General features: G+C 39.9%; 2 protein-coding genes across 2 annotated transcripts in view; one reads left to right on the top strand and one right to left on the bottom strand.

The window, feature by feature from the left end:
- yme1l1b (YME1-like 1b) overlaps nt 1–8719 on the top strand; it is a 42498-nt gene extending 33779 nt beyond the window's left edge. Inside the window, exons 16-18 of the mRNA XM_061934950.1 lie at nt 2104–2177; nt 2244–2330; nt 2407–8719. Coding sequence (XP_061790934.1) covers nt 2104–2177; nt 2244–2330; nt 2407–2550 — 305 coding nt within the window. The 3' untranslated portion in view covers nt 2551–8719. The remainder of the gene's footprint in view (nt 1–2103; nt 2178–2243; nt 2331–2406) is intronic.
- Nucleotides 8720–9817: 1098 nt separating this feature from the next.
- LOC133575091 (patched domain-containing protein 3-like) lies at nt 9818–15325 on the bottom strand. Its single transcript, XM_061927558.1, is given in 5 exon segments — nt 9818–10566; nt 10569–10677; nt 12025–12192; nt 12195–12438; nt 15309–15325. Coding segments are annotated over 5 exon segments (1191 nt in total). The 3' UTR covers nt 9818–9913.
- Nucleotides 15326–16124: the final 799 nt, after the last annotated feature.

Here is a 16124-nt window from a genome sequence, read left to right as displayed (position 1 = left end):
CACTAGGTGTGGCGAAAATATTCTCTGCATTTGACCCATCACCCTTGATCACCCCCTGGGAGGTGAGGGGAGCAGTGAGCAGCAGCGGTGGCCGCGCCCAGGAATCATTTTTGGTGATTTAACCCCCAATTCCAACCCTTGATGCTGAGTGCCAAACAGGGAGGTAATGGGTCCCATTTTTATAGTCTTTGGTATGACTCGGCCGGGTTTTAACTGAAAGTGTATCTTGTGTTTTTTATGTTGATTTAATCATTTAAAAAAATTAAAAGGTACAGTGAAAACTATTACTACATATTTTTTTAATATATTTTATTTGTAGATTTTTTTTCAACTAAAATGCAAAAAAATATGGTAAGTTGCAATAATTTCACCTCATAATGTAGTGGGAATCATTTTTGGTGATTTAACCCCCAATTCCAACCCTTGATGCCGAGTGCCAAGCAGGAAGGTAATGGGTCCCATTTTTATAGTCTTTGGTATGACTCGGCCAAGGTTTGAACTGTAAGTGTATCTTGTGTTTTTTATGTTGATTTAATAATTAAAAAAATTAAAAAAAAATACAATGAAAACTATTAGAGAATTTTTTTATGTATTTTATTAGTAGATTTTTTTTCAACTAAAATGTAAAAAAATATGGTAAGTTGCAATAATTCCACCTCAAAATTTAGTGCATATTACTGTAAATGGAAAACAGTACTGCTGTTTTTATGGTTGAAAAAAGGCAGCTCTGTTGACAGAATCTTACTGTAAAATGTTTTCTTTTTTACTGTAAATAAAAAAACTGCAATTTTACAGTAAAATTCTGGCACCTGAACTGCCAATTTTTTGTTTTTTGTTTTTCTCCGCAAATCAACAACTGTAGATTTTTTTGGTGTCCATCCATCCATTTTCTACCGCTTGTCCCGTTCGGGTTCGCGGGGGATGCTGGAGCTTATCTCAGTTGCAATCGGGCGGAAGGCGGGGTACACCATGGACAAGTCGCCACCTCATCACAGCGCCAACACAAATAGACAGACAACATTCACACTCACATTCACACACTAGGGCCAATTTAGTGTTGCCAATCAACCTATCCCCAGGTGCATGTCTTTGGAGGTGGGAGGAAGCCGGAGTACCCGGAGGGAACCCACGCAGTCACGGGGAGAACATGCAAACTCCACACAGAAAGATCCCGAGCGCAGGATCAAACCCAGGACCTTCGTATTTTGAGGCAGACGCACTAAGCACTCCTCCACCGTGCTGCCCCGAGATTTTTCGGTGTATTACTGTAAATGCCAAGATGGCACCACAGTTTATTACAGTAAAAAAAAAAATAGTTTTTTTCATTTAGATGAAAAATGCTGTAAAAACCACAGTAAATTTCACAACTTTACCATACTATTGCTACTTTTTACATTGCACGACTTGATGGATAACTTGCTTTCAAATCATTTATATTTAAAAAATAGTTTGAATCTTTGATAATATATTTTTGCGTCTGACCAGTGTTCCTCTCAGGGAATACAAGTCACTGGTCAATTCCAAGTTCTTTCAGGTGACATATATGTTGAGTAAGAAGGACCATCAAGACAGAATAGGAATATTATCAAGTTTTACTAAAGCTTTAGGAGACCAGTCCTACAGTCCGTTAATAGCGGCATCTAGAAACGGTCTGAAAGAGACAACTTATTGAATACAAAAACAGCCCCCACCCTGTCCAGAAAGAATACAGCCTCTTTGTTTTAATACTGATAAGGTAAAAAGGTAGTATGTCATACTCCCACATTCCAAAGCCTTCAAGGTAAGGCACAGAGTTTACTTGCGGACATAAGATGCAAGCATAAAGAGTGCACATGGGGAAAATATTAGCTGCTTTAAACATGACTATGAATAAAGAAAGAACTCTTAAGAATATATGCATTCTCCACACTAGACAATATTTAAGTTAACATAATTTGCGATTACATGGAGTACTTTTTTTCTTCTTCTCACAAACTAGAAAGAAATAGTACAATTAGTAAGAAAAGTTACAGTACTTTATTGATACATATTATTTCCAGGCTTTCAAGGGCCAAATAAAATGTGATCTAATGGGTGGTGTGCGTGCAATGTGTTGTTCTGCAGGAGCATCCAGTGATTTTGATAGCGCCACCAAGATCGCTAAGATGATGGCGACCAGATTTGGAATGTGCGAAAAGGTGAGCTCGTCAAAGTGAAGACATCATCTGTGGTTGTCATTTCATTTTCTCTGCCTTTGACCACAGCTGGGTGTGATGACCTACACTGACATGACTGAGCAGAGTCCAGAAACTCAGGCGGCTGTGGAGAACGAAATCAGGATGTTGCTGAGGGTCTGTGCTTTGAAACCGCCGTTTAAGATGTCCTGCTCCTTTTTTTTCTAAATGACAATTGTCTTCTTTGCATCAGGAGTCCTACGAGCGAGCCAAGGCCCTCCTGAAGTCTCACGCCAAAGAGCACAAGAACCTCGCTGACGCGCTGCTCTCCTACGAGACGCTGGATGCCAAAGAGATCCAGCTGGTCTTGGAGGGAAAGACTCTGGAGACCAGATGAACCAAGACAGGACAACAAACAGTAAAGCGTAATAGTTTTTTTTATTTTATTTTCTACGGCACTCAGGGCTGGTAGAAAAACCTCAAAATCGGAGCATTGGAACATTTCAGTGAGGTTATCAATTCGACTTTATCCCCACTTGGAGCAGGTTTGTCCTTGTTGCTTGTTTACTGACAGGTCAAACTTGTGCTTTATGAGGATGTTCTTATACCTCCTTCAAGATACAGAGTCACAATGTTGACACAAATACCTAAATCTTGTGACATGTAGCTCAGGGTAGCTGAGAGGGACTAGTATGTGAATGTAAATATGCACCATATACCTGCTGATACGATTATCTTGTAAATGATTGGGTGATTTGGGTTCAGCTGCACGCAGTAATATTATCTGATCCAAATTATAAACGACCTTTTAGCAACTCTCACTTGAATGCTATTGCTGGTTTTTCCCGCTAATGTGGCCTTTTGGGGAATGTACTGCATATTTCTTTCCCCCGTACATTGTCATTTTCAAGATGCACCACTTTTAAAATGTAATTTAATAATGGGAACTGTTGTGCCGTACAGTACAAGCCAAAAGTTTGGACACACCTTCTCATTCAATGCGTGTTCTTTATTTTCATGACTATTTACATTGTAGATTGTCACTGAAGGCATCAAAACTATGAATGAACACATGTGGAGTTATGAAATAACTGAAAACATGTTTTATATTCTAGTTTCTTCAAAATAGCCACCCTTTGCTCTGATTACTGCTTTGCACACTCTTGGCATTCTCTCCATGAGCTTCAAGAGGTAGTCACCTGAAAGGGTTTTCACTTCACAGGTGTCATAGTGTTGATGCCTTCAGTGACAATCTACAATGAAAACAAAGAAAACTCATTGAAATGAGAAGGTGTGTCCTGTATATCAAAATGAGGCTGGAATGTTATGAGCATACATCATATTAGGAAAACGTTTCATTATAGTTATACCAAGCAATACATTACAAGAATGCCCCCAAAAAATCACACCTGTAATCCTGTCCTTTCGTTATTGAAAACCCCAAATTTTCTGAGATTTTCAATTCAAGGTTGGATAAGCTTTGAACTATAATCATCAAAATTACATTATAGACCAAAAGTTTGGACACACCTTCTCATTCAATGCGTTTTCTTTATTTTCATGACTATTTACATTGTAGATTGTCACTGACGGCATCAAAACTATGAATGAACACATGAGTTATGTACTTAAACAAAAAAAGGTGAAATAACTGAAAACATGTTTTATATTCTCGTTTCTTCAAAATAGCCACCCTTTGCTCTGATTACTACTTTGCACACTCTTGGCATTCTCTCCATGAGCTTCAAGAGGTAGTCACCTGAAAGGGTTTTCACTTCACAGGTGTCATAGTGTTGATGCCTTCAGTGACAATCTACAATGAAAATAAAGAAAACTCATTGAAATGAGAAGGTGTGTCCAAACGTTTGGACTGTACTGTATATCAAAATGAGGCTGGAATGTTATGAGCATACATCATATTAGGAAATTGTTTCATTATAGTTATACCAACAATACATTACAAGAATGCCCCCCAAAAAATCACACCTGTAATCCTGTCCTTTTAGTTATTGAAAACCCCAAATTTTCTGAGATTTTCAATTCGAGGTTGGATAAGCTGTGAACTATAATCATTAAAATTACAGTATAGACCTAAAGTTTGGACACACCTTCTCATTCAATGCATTTTCTTTATTTTCATGACTATTTACATTGTAGATTGTCACTGAAGGCATCAAAACTATGAATGAACACATGTGGAGTTATGTATTTAACAAAAAAAAAGGTGAAATAACTGAAAACATGTTTTATATTCTCGTTTCTTCAAAATAGCCACCCTTTGCTCTGATTACTGCTTTGCACACTCTTGGCATTCTCTCCATGGGCTTCAAGAGGTAGTCACCTGAAAGGGTTTTCACTTCACAGGTGTCATAGTGTTGATGCCTTCAGTGACAATCTACAATGAAAATAAAGAAAACTCATTGAAATGAGAAGGTGTGTCCAAACGTTTGGACTGTACTGTATATCAAAATGAGGCTGGAATGTTATGAGCATACATCATATTAGGAAATTGTTTCATTATAGTTATACCAACAATACATTACAAGAATGCCCAAAAAAATCACACCTGTAATCCTGTCCTTTCGTTATTGAAAACCCCAAATTTTCTGAGATTTTTAATTCGAAGTTGGATAAGCTGTGAACCATAATCATCAAAATTACAGTATAGACCTAAAGTTTGGACACACCTTCTCATTCAATGCGTTTTCTTTATTTTCATGACTATTTACATAGTAGATTGTCACTGAAGTCATCAAAACTATGAATGAACACATGTGGAGTTATGTACTTACGAACTGAAAACATGTGTTGTATTCTAGTTTCTTCAAAATAGCCACACTGCTCTGATTACTGCTTTGCACACTCTTTGCATTCTCTGGATGAGCTTCAAGAGGGTTTTCACTTCACAGGTGTCGTAGTTGTGATGCCTTCAGTGACAATCTACAATGTAAATAGTCATGAAAATAAAGAAAACTCATTGAAACGAGTAGGTGTGTCCAAACGTTTGGACTGTACATAAGGCTGGAAATATCTTGAGTTGCATGTTATGAGCATACATCATATTAGAAAAACTTTCATTATAATTATACCAAACAATATATTACAAGAATTTGAATTTAGGTGCCCAAAAAATCACACCTGCAATCCTGTCCTTTAGTTATTGAAAACCCCAAATTTTCTGAGATTTTCAATTCAAGGTTAATTAAGCTGTGAACTATAATCATCAAAATTACAGTATGGATCAAAAGTTTGGACACACCTTCTCATTCAATGGGTTTTCTTTATTTTCATGACTATTTACATTGTAGATTGTCACTGAAGGCATCAAAACTATGAATGAACACGTGGAGTTATGTACTTACGAACTGAAAACGTGTGTTATATTCTAGTTTCTTCAAAATAGCCACCCTTTGCTCTGATTACTGCTTTGCACACTCTTGGCATTCTCTGGATGAGCTTCAAGAGGTAGTCACCTGAACTGGTTTTCACTTCACAGGTGTGCCTTATCAGGGTTGATTAGTGGAGCTCCTTGCTTTATCAATGGGGTTGGGACCATCAGTTCTGTTGTGAATGAGGTGTGTCCAAACTTTTGGCCTGTACTGTATGTCCTGGTGTGACAAAAAAAAACTACCGCTGAGTTGATATGTTTGTGTTAAGTACTTGCCAATCATCAGTGGTAACCGGCAAATACCAACGTTTTTTTAACTCAAAGTGCATAGGAACCTTATTAGCAGTCGCTCCAAATGTATTGTACCGGTAGTATGAAAGGAAGGTATTGTTGATAGCAGACACATTTTATTAAATTAAGCTTTTTTTTTTTTGTTAATATTCCCATTTTAGGTTTGTTTGTACTCTGCATTTTCACCCAGACTGGGATGTAATGAGAGAATTTTAAATAAATAGATGAACAGGCGCTCCTTGTTGTTTTGTGGTGATGAACGCACTCTCCTTATACAGAGTCGAGTTTTTAATTTAAACTTTCATTATGTCTCCTAAGCATGAGGCAATCGTCTGGTGGCAGCGTGTCAAAGAAAAGTAAAATTAGACATTCTAAAATGCTCAATGGGAACTTAAAGAGGAATTGCATTTTTTTTTTAATATTGCCTATTTGTCACAATCACTAAACAAGAAAGAAACACATGGCTTTTTTTTTTTTTTAGGTATTCTAATTTGTAATATACGGCAAGTACAAGGTGGATAACAATGAAGCTAACGCCCTTAAAGCCCTCTAAAAATTGCTAACAATACTCCATTTTTATGTCAGGTCCTGAATATTAACCAAGTATTGGCGCTAAGTACCGTAATTACTTTTAATCACAGAAAGCTAACCAGCTCATGCAGCTATTGACATACTGAGCCGGTGAGCTGCTGAATCGCCTCTGAGTTGGTGAAAGTTAATTCTAGATTATAGATAATGCATCTTACTTGTACAGTAGACGGTTGTGGACATACAACCAGACAGTTGGTAAACTTCGACACTCAAGACACACAAAAAACGCTTGTTTGCAGCCACGTTTTAAAAATATATATTATTCCTAATCCGGTTATGATTGATTTTTCATCTAAACGTGAAGCTATAAACATCCCATCAGTCTGCATACCAGTGAAAGCAGTGTAAGTGATTGTTTTATTATGTTTGTAGTTTGTATTTCTTGTTGAGCTACTTAGCAATACTGCTACTTGCTGGATCTGCTTATGACTCTGCTTCTAAAACTTGTAGCTCATCCTCCTTATATTCAGCCTCAAAAATATCAAGTTCTGTATCGTCATTCGTCCCACCGTAGTCGTTTGCTGCCATGAAGTCTGCCATGATTAGTAATGGAAATAGTGACATTTGTTATGCGTCTGGGGACGGCGTGGCGCCATTGGGAGAGTGGCCGTGCCACCAACCTGAGGGTTCCTGGTTCGATCCCCAACCCAGTCACGTCCGTCGTGGCCTTGAGCAAGACACTTCACCCTTGCTCCTGATGGGTCGTGGTTAGCGCCTTGCATGGTAGCTCCCGCCATCAGTGTGTGAGTGTGTGTGTGAATGGGTGAATGTGGAAATAGTGTCAAAGCGCTTTGAGTACCTTGAAGGTAGAAAAGCGCTTAAACAAGTATAACCTCTTTACCAAATGAATACGCCGCCGTATGTTTAAAATGACCAAACTATGTAAATATAACATATTATTAATGTGCCTGTTACATTACATATAAAGGTGAAACTAAAAAAATTAGAATATTGTGCAAATGTTAATTAATGTCAGCAATTTAACTTCAAATCTGAAACTAATATGTGATGTAAACTCATGACATGCAGCATGAGATATATATTTTCGATAATCATTAGGGGTGCACAAACATTTTTGATTTACATCGGAATAGCGATTCTTATTCATCCTGATTCTAAATCGATTCATGATTTAAAGAAAAATGTGTATTTTTTATAACAATAGATTTTTTTTTAAATTACATTTTTAGGCCATATCCTTGCAACCAGAAGGAGTTTTTCTAACCTGTTTTGAAAAAGTTCCATTATAATTATACATTATAAGTGTCAGGACGAGGAGTTTTCCGCAGCTTGCTGCGATATTTGTTCTCCCGGGATGCAACCGGACTAGACTGGACAAGGCTTGAAGGTAGGAACATATTTTAATCTCTACTCAAAAACTCAACGAAGTACAAAACAAAAATGCGCACAAGGCGACGGCAAGCTTAACGCAGGAAACAAAAGCTAAGACTTAGCATAAACTATGGACATGAACCATGAAACTAAAAACATGAAAAAACTAAACTGTGGCTTGAAACAAATAAGAACTATGGACATGAAACAAAAAGACTTACTGGACACGGCATGAATCGAACAGCGTGACTATGGCAAGAAAAGTCAAAACAGAGCATGAAAAGATCATCAAGAACTATGGCATGGACAGAGCAATGTTGCCAGGACGACTAACTGGCAACATAGGCTTAAATAATAGTCTCTGATTAGAGCAGGTGCGTGAGTCAAACACATGAGGCAGGTGAAACTAATGAGTCGTCATGGAAACTAAAACAAGCAAGGGTGCACAAAAACAGGAACTATTGGAGTCCAAAACTAACAGAACATAACTAAACAAAACATGATCTAGACCACAGATCATGTCAACAAGAATCTGAATTTAGGTGCCCAAAAAATTCACACCTGTAATCCTGTTAGAGTGCATTAAAAAACAAACGTGTACTTGTCTCACATTAGGATTTTTAATGATTGTACAAAATAAAACGAAAAAGTGCATTTCTTCTTTAAGCATGCTTGGTGTAAGCTGTTCAACTGTCGCAAACATCAAGGATGTTTTTTAAATAACTGTATTTATTATTTACATTACTGTATTTCCATGGTTTCTGTGTGTAGTGTGAGGATCTTTGCTGATAATTTAGGTCGAAGTTACAACTTCAGTTAACTCAAATTGCATCTTATTCTTCAGAACGTAACCCAAGGACCACCTGTACAGTAAAGCATATGTGGGTATTGAATATACACCATTCTCTTCAACTGTTATACAAATAGTAACATTGTATGTAGATGCAATAAATAAATAAATTTACAGGTTTAAGTCATGTTTTTATTCATATTATAAAGAATGAACACATACAGTCGTGCTCATACATTTACATACCCTTTTCAAGATGTACAATGAGGAGGCACTTGAAGAAAAATGGGCTGCATGGTCGTGTCGCCAGAAGAAAGCCATTTCTGCGCAAAATGTCACAAAGTATTCCGCTTACATTACGCCAAACAGCACAGAGACAAGCCTCAAAACTTCTGGAACAAAGTAATTTGGAGTGATAAGACCAAAATTTAACTTTTTGGCCACTCGACCATGCAGCCCATTTTTCTTCAAGTGCCTCCTTATTGTGCATCTTGAAATAGCCACACCACATTTTTTTCCAGAGAATCCTGAAGTTATTTGTGGATTTTTCTTTGCATCTCGAACAATTTTCCTGGCAGTTGTGGCTGAAATCTTTGCCGGTCTACCTGAATCCCTCATTTTCCACTTCTTAATCAGCGTTTGAACACTGCTGATAGGCATTCTCAATTCCTTGGATATCTTTTTAAACCCCTTTCCTGTTTTATGCAGTTCAATTACCTTTTCTCGCAGATCCTTTGACAATTCTTTTGCCTTCCCCGTGACTCAGAATCCAGAAACATCTGTGCAGCGCTGGATGAAAGATGCAATGGTCTGTCAGAAGCCCAGAAACTCACTGACCTTTTATACACACATTAATTACAAACAGGTCACAGGTGAGGATTGGAACCTTGATTAGCCATTCAAACCTGTTTGTGTCAACTTTTGTGCATGTTATCAGATCAAAGTCACTGGGGTATGTAAACTTTTGATTAGGGTTATTTGGGTACTTTCTTTTGTCATTTTGATTTCAAAAGAGTAAACACAGTTGTTTGCCAATAAATAGCTTCACACACTTTAGTAAAGAGGAATGGTCCAAAAGTCCTCCAGACCGACGTGCAAGTCTGATCTGCAATTACAGTGAACGTTTTTGGTTGAGGTTATTGTTACCAAAAGAGGCTCAATGAGTTATTAAACATCGTAATTGTGGAATGGATTAAGCCGAGAAATCCAACAACGTACTTAAAATGATCCACTGGAAAAAAACGTTCAAACTCCAAATGTTTACAAAGCACATGGAAAAATAATTCTGATAGACATCTTAAACCTTATTATAAAAGGAGAAAATGGTACTCATCTAATAAAGGATGAATAAAGACGTCATTGACTTTTCTATTTTGTTATACGATATTTGAATACGGTCAAAAAGAACGGAATCAACACCAAACTATGAAGTAGCCCGAATGTAATGACTGGAAAGACTATCTTGAAAAACGTTCTAAACAGATAGCTACGGGATAAAGACAGGGCCACCACTCCCAAAATAGTCGACAGAGCTCCTTGCACGATTGGCCAACCTAAACGGGCCAAGGCATCCGTGGCTTTCCCATCGGCGTCCGTCTCGGGGATGGCGATGAACGCGTGGGAAATATGTGCGGAGAAATCCACGGAGAACCCGATGCACATGAGCAGGTTGATCATGGAAACGGAGTCCAGGTTGACACTCCACAGGGACATGACTGAGCAGACGGCCAACGCCACACATACGCAAGAACGCGGGCTGGGAATCAAGAGAAACGACACGAGTAGAACCACACCCCCCGCCACCAGGATGCTTTGTATAGTACTCGGTAAAATAACCGTGTATTGGTCGAAGTACACAAAAGCAGGATGATACACCAGTAGGTGAACTGGACACTCGTCTGCTACCCGCCTGAGTCCAGTCACCAGGTCTTTAGCCGACGCCTCGTTGCGCAGCTGAAGGAAAAAACGAGAGGCCTCAACCTTGTCGTTGGCAGACCGGTTGAAGTCCGAACTGAATTGGATAGGTCTTGAGATCCGTCGCTAAGGTTGTTCGCATTTGCGTAGCGCACAAAGGACCCGAACCAACCGAAGGTGTTGTTCACGTAGTCCAGGCTTTCAAAATTAGAAACGCACTTAAAGGGGAACATTATCACCAGACCTATGTAAGCGTCAATATATACCTTGATGTTGCAGAAAAAAGACCATATATTTTTTTAACCGATTTCCGAACTCTAAATGGGTGAATTTTGGCGAATTAAACGCCTTTCTATTATTCACTCTCGTGACGTCACATCGGGAAGCAATCTGTCATTTTCTCAAACACATTACAAACACCTAGTCAAATCAGCTCTGTTATTTTCCGTTTTTTCGACTGTTTTCCGTACCTTGGAGACATCATGCCTCGTCGGTGTGTTGTCGGAGGGTGTAACAACACGAACAGGGACGGATTCAAGTTGCACCAGTGGCCCAAAGATGCGAAAGTGGCAAGAAATTGGACGTTTGTTCCGCACACTTTACCGACGAAAGCTATGTTACGACAGAGATGGCAAGAATGTGTGGATATCCTGCGACACTCAAAGCAGATGCATTTCCAACGATAAAGTCAAAGAAATCTGCCGCCAGACCCCCATTGAATCTGCCGGAGTGTGTGAGCAATTCAGGGACAAAGGGCCTCGGTAGCACGGCAAGCAATGGCGGCAGTTTGTTCCCGCAGACGAGCGAGCTAAACCCCCTGGATGTCTTGGCTCACACCGAAGATGATCAAGAGAAGAATATCGACCCTAGCTTCCCTGGCCTGCTGACATGAGGGTATGTCTACAGAATATATTAATTGATGAAAATTGGGCTGTGTGCACTCTCAAAGTGCATGTTGTTGCCAAATGTATTTCATATGCTGTAAACCTAGTTCATAGTTGTTAGTTTCCTTTAATGCCAAACAAACACATACCAATCGTTGGTTAGAAGGCGATCGCCGAATTCGTCCTCGCTTTCTCCCGTGTCGCTGGCTGTCGTGTCGTTTTCGTCGGTTTCGTTTGCATCCGGTTCAAACCTATATGGCTCAATAGCTTCAGTTTCTTCTTCAGTTTCTTTTTCGCTACCTGCCTCCACACTACAACCATCCGTTTCAATACATGCGTAATCTGTTGAATCGCTTAAGCCACTGAAATCCGAGTCTGAATCCGAGCTAATGTCGCTATAGCTTGCTGTTCTTTCCGCCATGTTTGTTTGTGTTGGCTTCACTATGTGACGTCACAGGAAAATGGACGGGTGTTTATAACGATGGTTAAAATCAGGCACTTTGAAGCTTTTTTTAGGGATATTGCGTGATGGGTAAAATTTTGAAAAAAACTTCGAAAAATAAAATAAGCCACTGGGAACTGATTTTTAATGGTTTTAACCCTTCTGAAATTGTGATAATGTTCCCCTTTAAGGAGAGCTCTGCTGTCTTCCTGGTTCCAGTACGGAAAGGGCTGCTTTACTGCCACCATCACGTTGTAGTTGTCCTCTGAGAAATACTCACCCTGGTCGTCGTAGTAATGACGCATGTAGGACTCATCCAGAGCTAGGTTACGTAGATCCAGTCCTTCCTTTAGGGTGGTACAGCCGTAGATGCTAACTGCAAGGTAAACCGCGTAGATGACCCACACATGCAGTATGCCTTCGTGTATTTGTGGGTCAGAAATGGTGCGTAAAAACGCTCGAAAACGAGACTCATCAGTCCGGTTTCCTCTTTGCCTGTGGTTCGATCGTAGCTCCCGCCCACACAACACATATCCAAGCATTTCGAGGAGGAATCCTCCGGGACCACGGCACAGGTCAGCCAATGCCTGTTCCCCGCTTCCCTCCGTCCGTCGAGAGCCATGCAAGCCCCCAGGAAGTTGAGTTTAATATATCTATATGTATACAAACCCCGTTTCCATATGAGTTGGGAAATTGTGTTAGATGTAAACATAAACGGAACACAATGATTTGCAAATCATTTTCAACCCATATTCAGTTGAATATGCTACAAAGACAACAGATTTGATGTTCGAACTGATAAACATTTTTTTTTTTGCAAATAGTCATTAACTTTAGAATTTGATGCCAGCAACAGGTGACAAAGAAGTTGGGAAAGGTGGCAATAAATACTGATAAAGTTGAGGAATGCTCATCAAACACTTATTTGGAACATCCCACAGGTGAACAGGCTAATTGGGAACAGGTGGGTGCCATGATTGGGTATAAAAGTAGATTCCATGAAATGCTCAGTCATTCACAAACATGGGGCGAGGGTCACCACTTTGTCAACAAATGCGTGAGCAAATTGTTGAACAGTTTAAGAAAAACTTTTCTCAACCAGCTATTGCAAGGAATTTAGGGATTTCACCATCTACGGTCCGTAAAAGGGTTCAGAGAATCTGGAGAAATCACTGCACGTAAGCTGTACTGCATCAACAAGCGACATCAGCATACTTGCCAACCCTGAGACCTCTGATTTCGGGAGGTGGCGGGGGGTGTGGTTGGGGGCGTGGTTAAGAGGGGAGGAGTATACAGCTAGAATTCACCAAGTCAAGTATTCCATATATATATATATATATATATATATATATATATATATATATATATATATATATATATATATATGTATATGTATATAAAATAAAATAAAATAAATACTTGAATTTCAGTGTTCATTTATTTACACATATACACACACATAACACTCATCTACTCATTGTTGAGTCAAGGGTTGAATTGTCCATCCTTGTTCTATTCTCTGTCACTATTTTTCTAACCATGCTGAACATCCTCTCTGATGATGCATTGCTGTGTGGCACGCACAAAAGTGCTTTCATCAAATGCACTAGAGTCTGGAATCTTCCATCTCTCCCTGGCATGGCCCAAAACCGGCCAATCCTTGCTTCCTGAGAAAGATCTTCACTGCCAAGCACTTGGTAGTCCACTACTTCTTCCCGGAGGCTATCCAGGTCCAATCGCAGCTGCGGCTTGGAACTTACAAGCGTATTTCTTCATCTTACTCGTCGTCGGCGTCGCCACGGCTGTATCTTCCTCGTTCTTCGGCTTCGTCTCCTTGTTGTGTGCGCAGTTGTGCACTGCACTCTCTTAAAGCCCTAGATGTTATTTTCACATATGCATGTACAGTAGATGGCAGTATTGTCCTGTTTAAGAGTGTCACAACATTGCTGTTTACGGCAGACAAACTGCTTTACGGTAGACGAAAACGTGACTGCTGTTGTTGTGTGTTGTTACCGCGCTGGGAGGACGTTAATGAAACTGCCTAACAATAAACCCACATAAGAAACCAAGAACTCGCCCTCCATCATTCTACAGTTATAACGTGATTGGGCAGGCACGCTGTTTATATCGTGGGAAAGCGGACGTGAAAAAAGGCTGTCCTCACTCAAGTCCGCATGGAGCTGGAGGGGGCGTGGCCTCCAGCTCCGCCTGAATTTCGGGAGATTTTCGGGAGAAAATTTGTCCCGGGAGGTTTTCGGGAGAGGCGCTGAATTTCGGGAGTCTCCCAGAAATCCGGGAGGGTTGGCAAGTATGGACATCAGTGTGGAAAGGATATCACCACATGGGCTCAGGAACACTTCAGAAACCCACTGTCAGTAACTACAGTTGGTCGCTACATCTGTAAGTGCAAGTTAAAACTCTCCTATGCAAGGCGAAAACCGTTTATCAACAACACCCAGAAACACCGTCGGCTTCGCTGGGCCTGAGCTCATCTAAGATGGACTGATACAAAGTGGAAAAGGATTCTGTGGTCTGACGAGTCCACATTTCAAATTGTTTTTGGAAACTGTGGACGTCGTGTCCTCCGGACCACAGAGGAAAAGAACCATCCGGATTGTTCTAGGCGCAAAGTTGAAAAGCCAGCATCTGTGATGGTATGGGGCTGTATTAGTGCCCAAGACATGGGTAACTTACACACCTGTGAAGGCGCCATTAATGCTGAAAGGTACATACAGGTTTTGGAGCAACATATGTTGCCATCCAAGCAACGTTACCATGGACGCCCCTGCTTATTTCAGCAAGACAATGCCAAGCCACGTGTTACATCATAGTAAAAGAGTGCGGGTACTAGACTGGCCTGCCTGTAGTTCAGACCTGTCTACCATTGAAAATGTGTGGTGCATTATGAAGCCTAAAATAGCACAAGGGAGACCCCCGGACTGTTGAACAACTTAAGCTGTACATCAAGCAAGAATGGGAAAGAATTCCACCTGAGAAGCTTCAAAAATGTGTCTCCTCAGTTCCCAAACGTTTACTGAGTGTTGTTAAAAGGAAAGGCCATGTAACACAGTGGTGAACATGCCCTTTCCCAACTACTTTGGCACGTGTTGCAGCCATGAAATTCTAAGTTAATTGTACAGGGTTACAGAACAGGAACGCTGATGGGTCGCCACATCTCGAGATATCTAGCAACAGAGGGGAGGGGGGGGCCAAAACTGAACTTTATCAACACGTTACATTCTTTTTCCTTCTTCCCCACCATCAATAGGTTCACTCGAGTCACAGATGCCTCAAAAACAATAATCGATAACATTATTACTAACATCCGTAATACAAAGCTCGTGACAGGGGTGGTGCAATCCGATATCACAGACCACTTTCCCATTATACTATTCTTTGACTCTGGCAAAACTCCCTCCTCCCCACCTCCTAAAGGTAAAACCAAAATACTCAACAATACAACTCTACTACACCTAAATAATAATCTGCTTGCCAGGAAATGGGACTCTGTGTTTAATTGCACCTGTCCTGATGCTGCATATGAACATCTGATTAAAATGATTCAGGATGCTATTCAGGAAACAATCCCTGAAAAAATTATCAAAAATCATACCTCAGAAAAAAATCCCTGGATTACAAGGGGGATCTTAAAGTCCATCAGACAAAAGAATAAACTCTACAAATGTTATATTTCGAACCCTACTACTGTCAACAAAGAAAAATACACAAATTATAGAAATAAATTAACTCATATTATCAGGAAAAGTAAGCGCAACTATTATTCTGAACTATTACAAGCATCGCAGGGGGATTGTAGGAGAACATGGAACGTGTTGAATACTGTTCTCAACAAGGGACATAAGGCCCCTGTTGTTCCGGATACAGGGTCAAATAGGGCTGATCTTGCCAATAGTTTTAATAAATTTTTTGCTTCTATTGGGGAAAACCTATCCAGTAAAATAGGTCAACCTCCAGGGTATTCCTTTAAAGAATTTTTATCAGGCAGCTACCCTAGCTCCTTTTTCATGCAGCCAACCGACATCAATGAGCTTTATACGATCATTATGGACCTAAAGTCATCACATACAGCTGGAGTGGACGGGATATGTAGCAAAATCTTGAAAGCCATAGCAAATGTGATCATAAATCCTCTCTGTCACTGTATAAACCTGTCACTTAGTGCTGGCATTGTACCCAAAATGTCCAAAGTGGCAAAAATAATCCCAATTTTTAAATCAGGTGATAAAAATAATATGAACAATTATAGGCCAATTTCAATTTTACCAACATTTTCAAAAATATTTGAGAAAGTGGTCTATAACCGACTGAATGGCTTTCT

Source organism: Nerophis lumbriciformis, linkage group LG03 (assembly GCF_033978685.3).
Source record: "Nerophis lumbriciformis linkage group LG03, RoL_Nlum_v2.1, whole genome shotgun sequence".
Lineage (NCBI taxonomy): Eukaryota > Metazoa > Chordata > Actinopteri > Syngnathiformes > Syngnathidae > Nerophis > Nerophis lumbriciformis.
The sequence above is the reverse complement of the archived record's forward strand: the minus strand, read 5'-3'. Positions and strand labels throughout refer to the sequence as shown.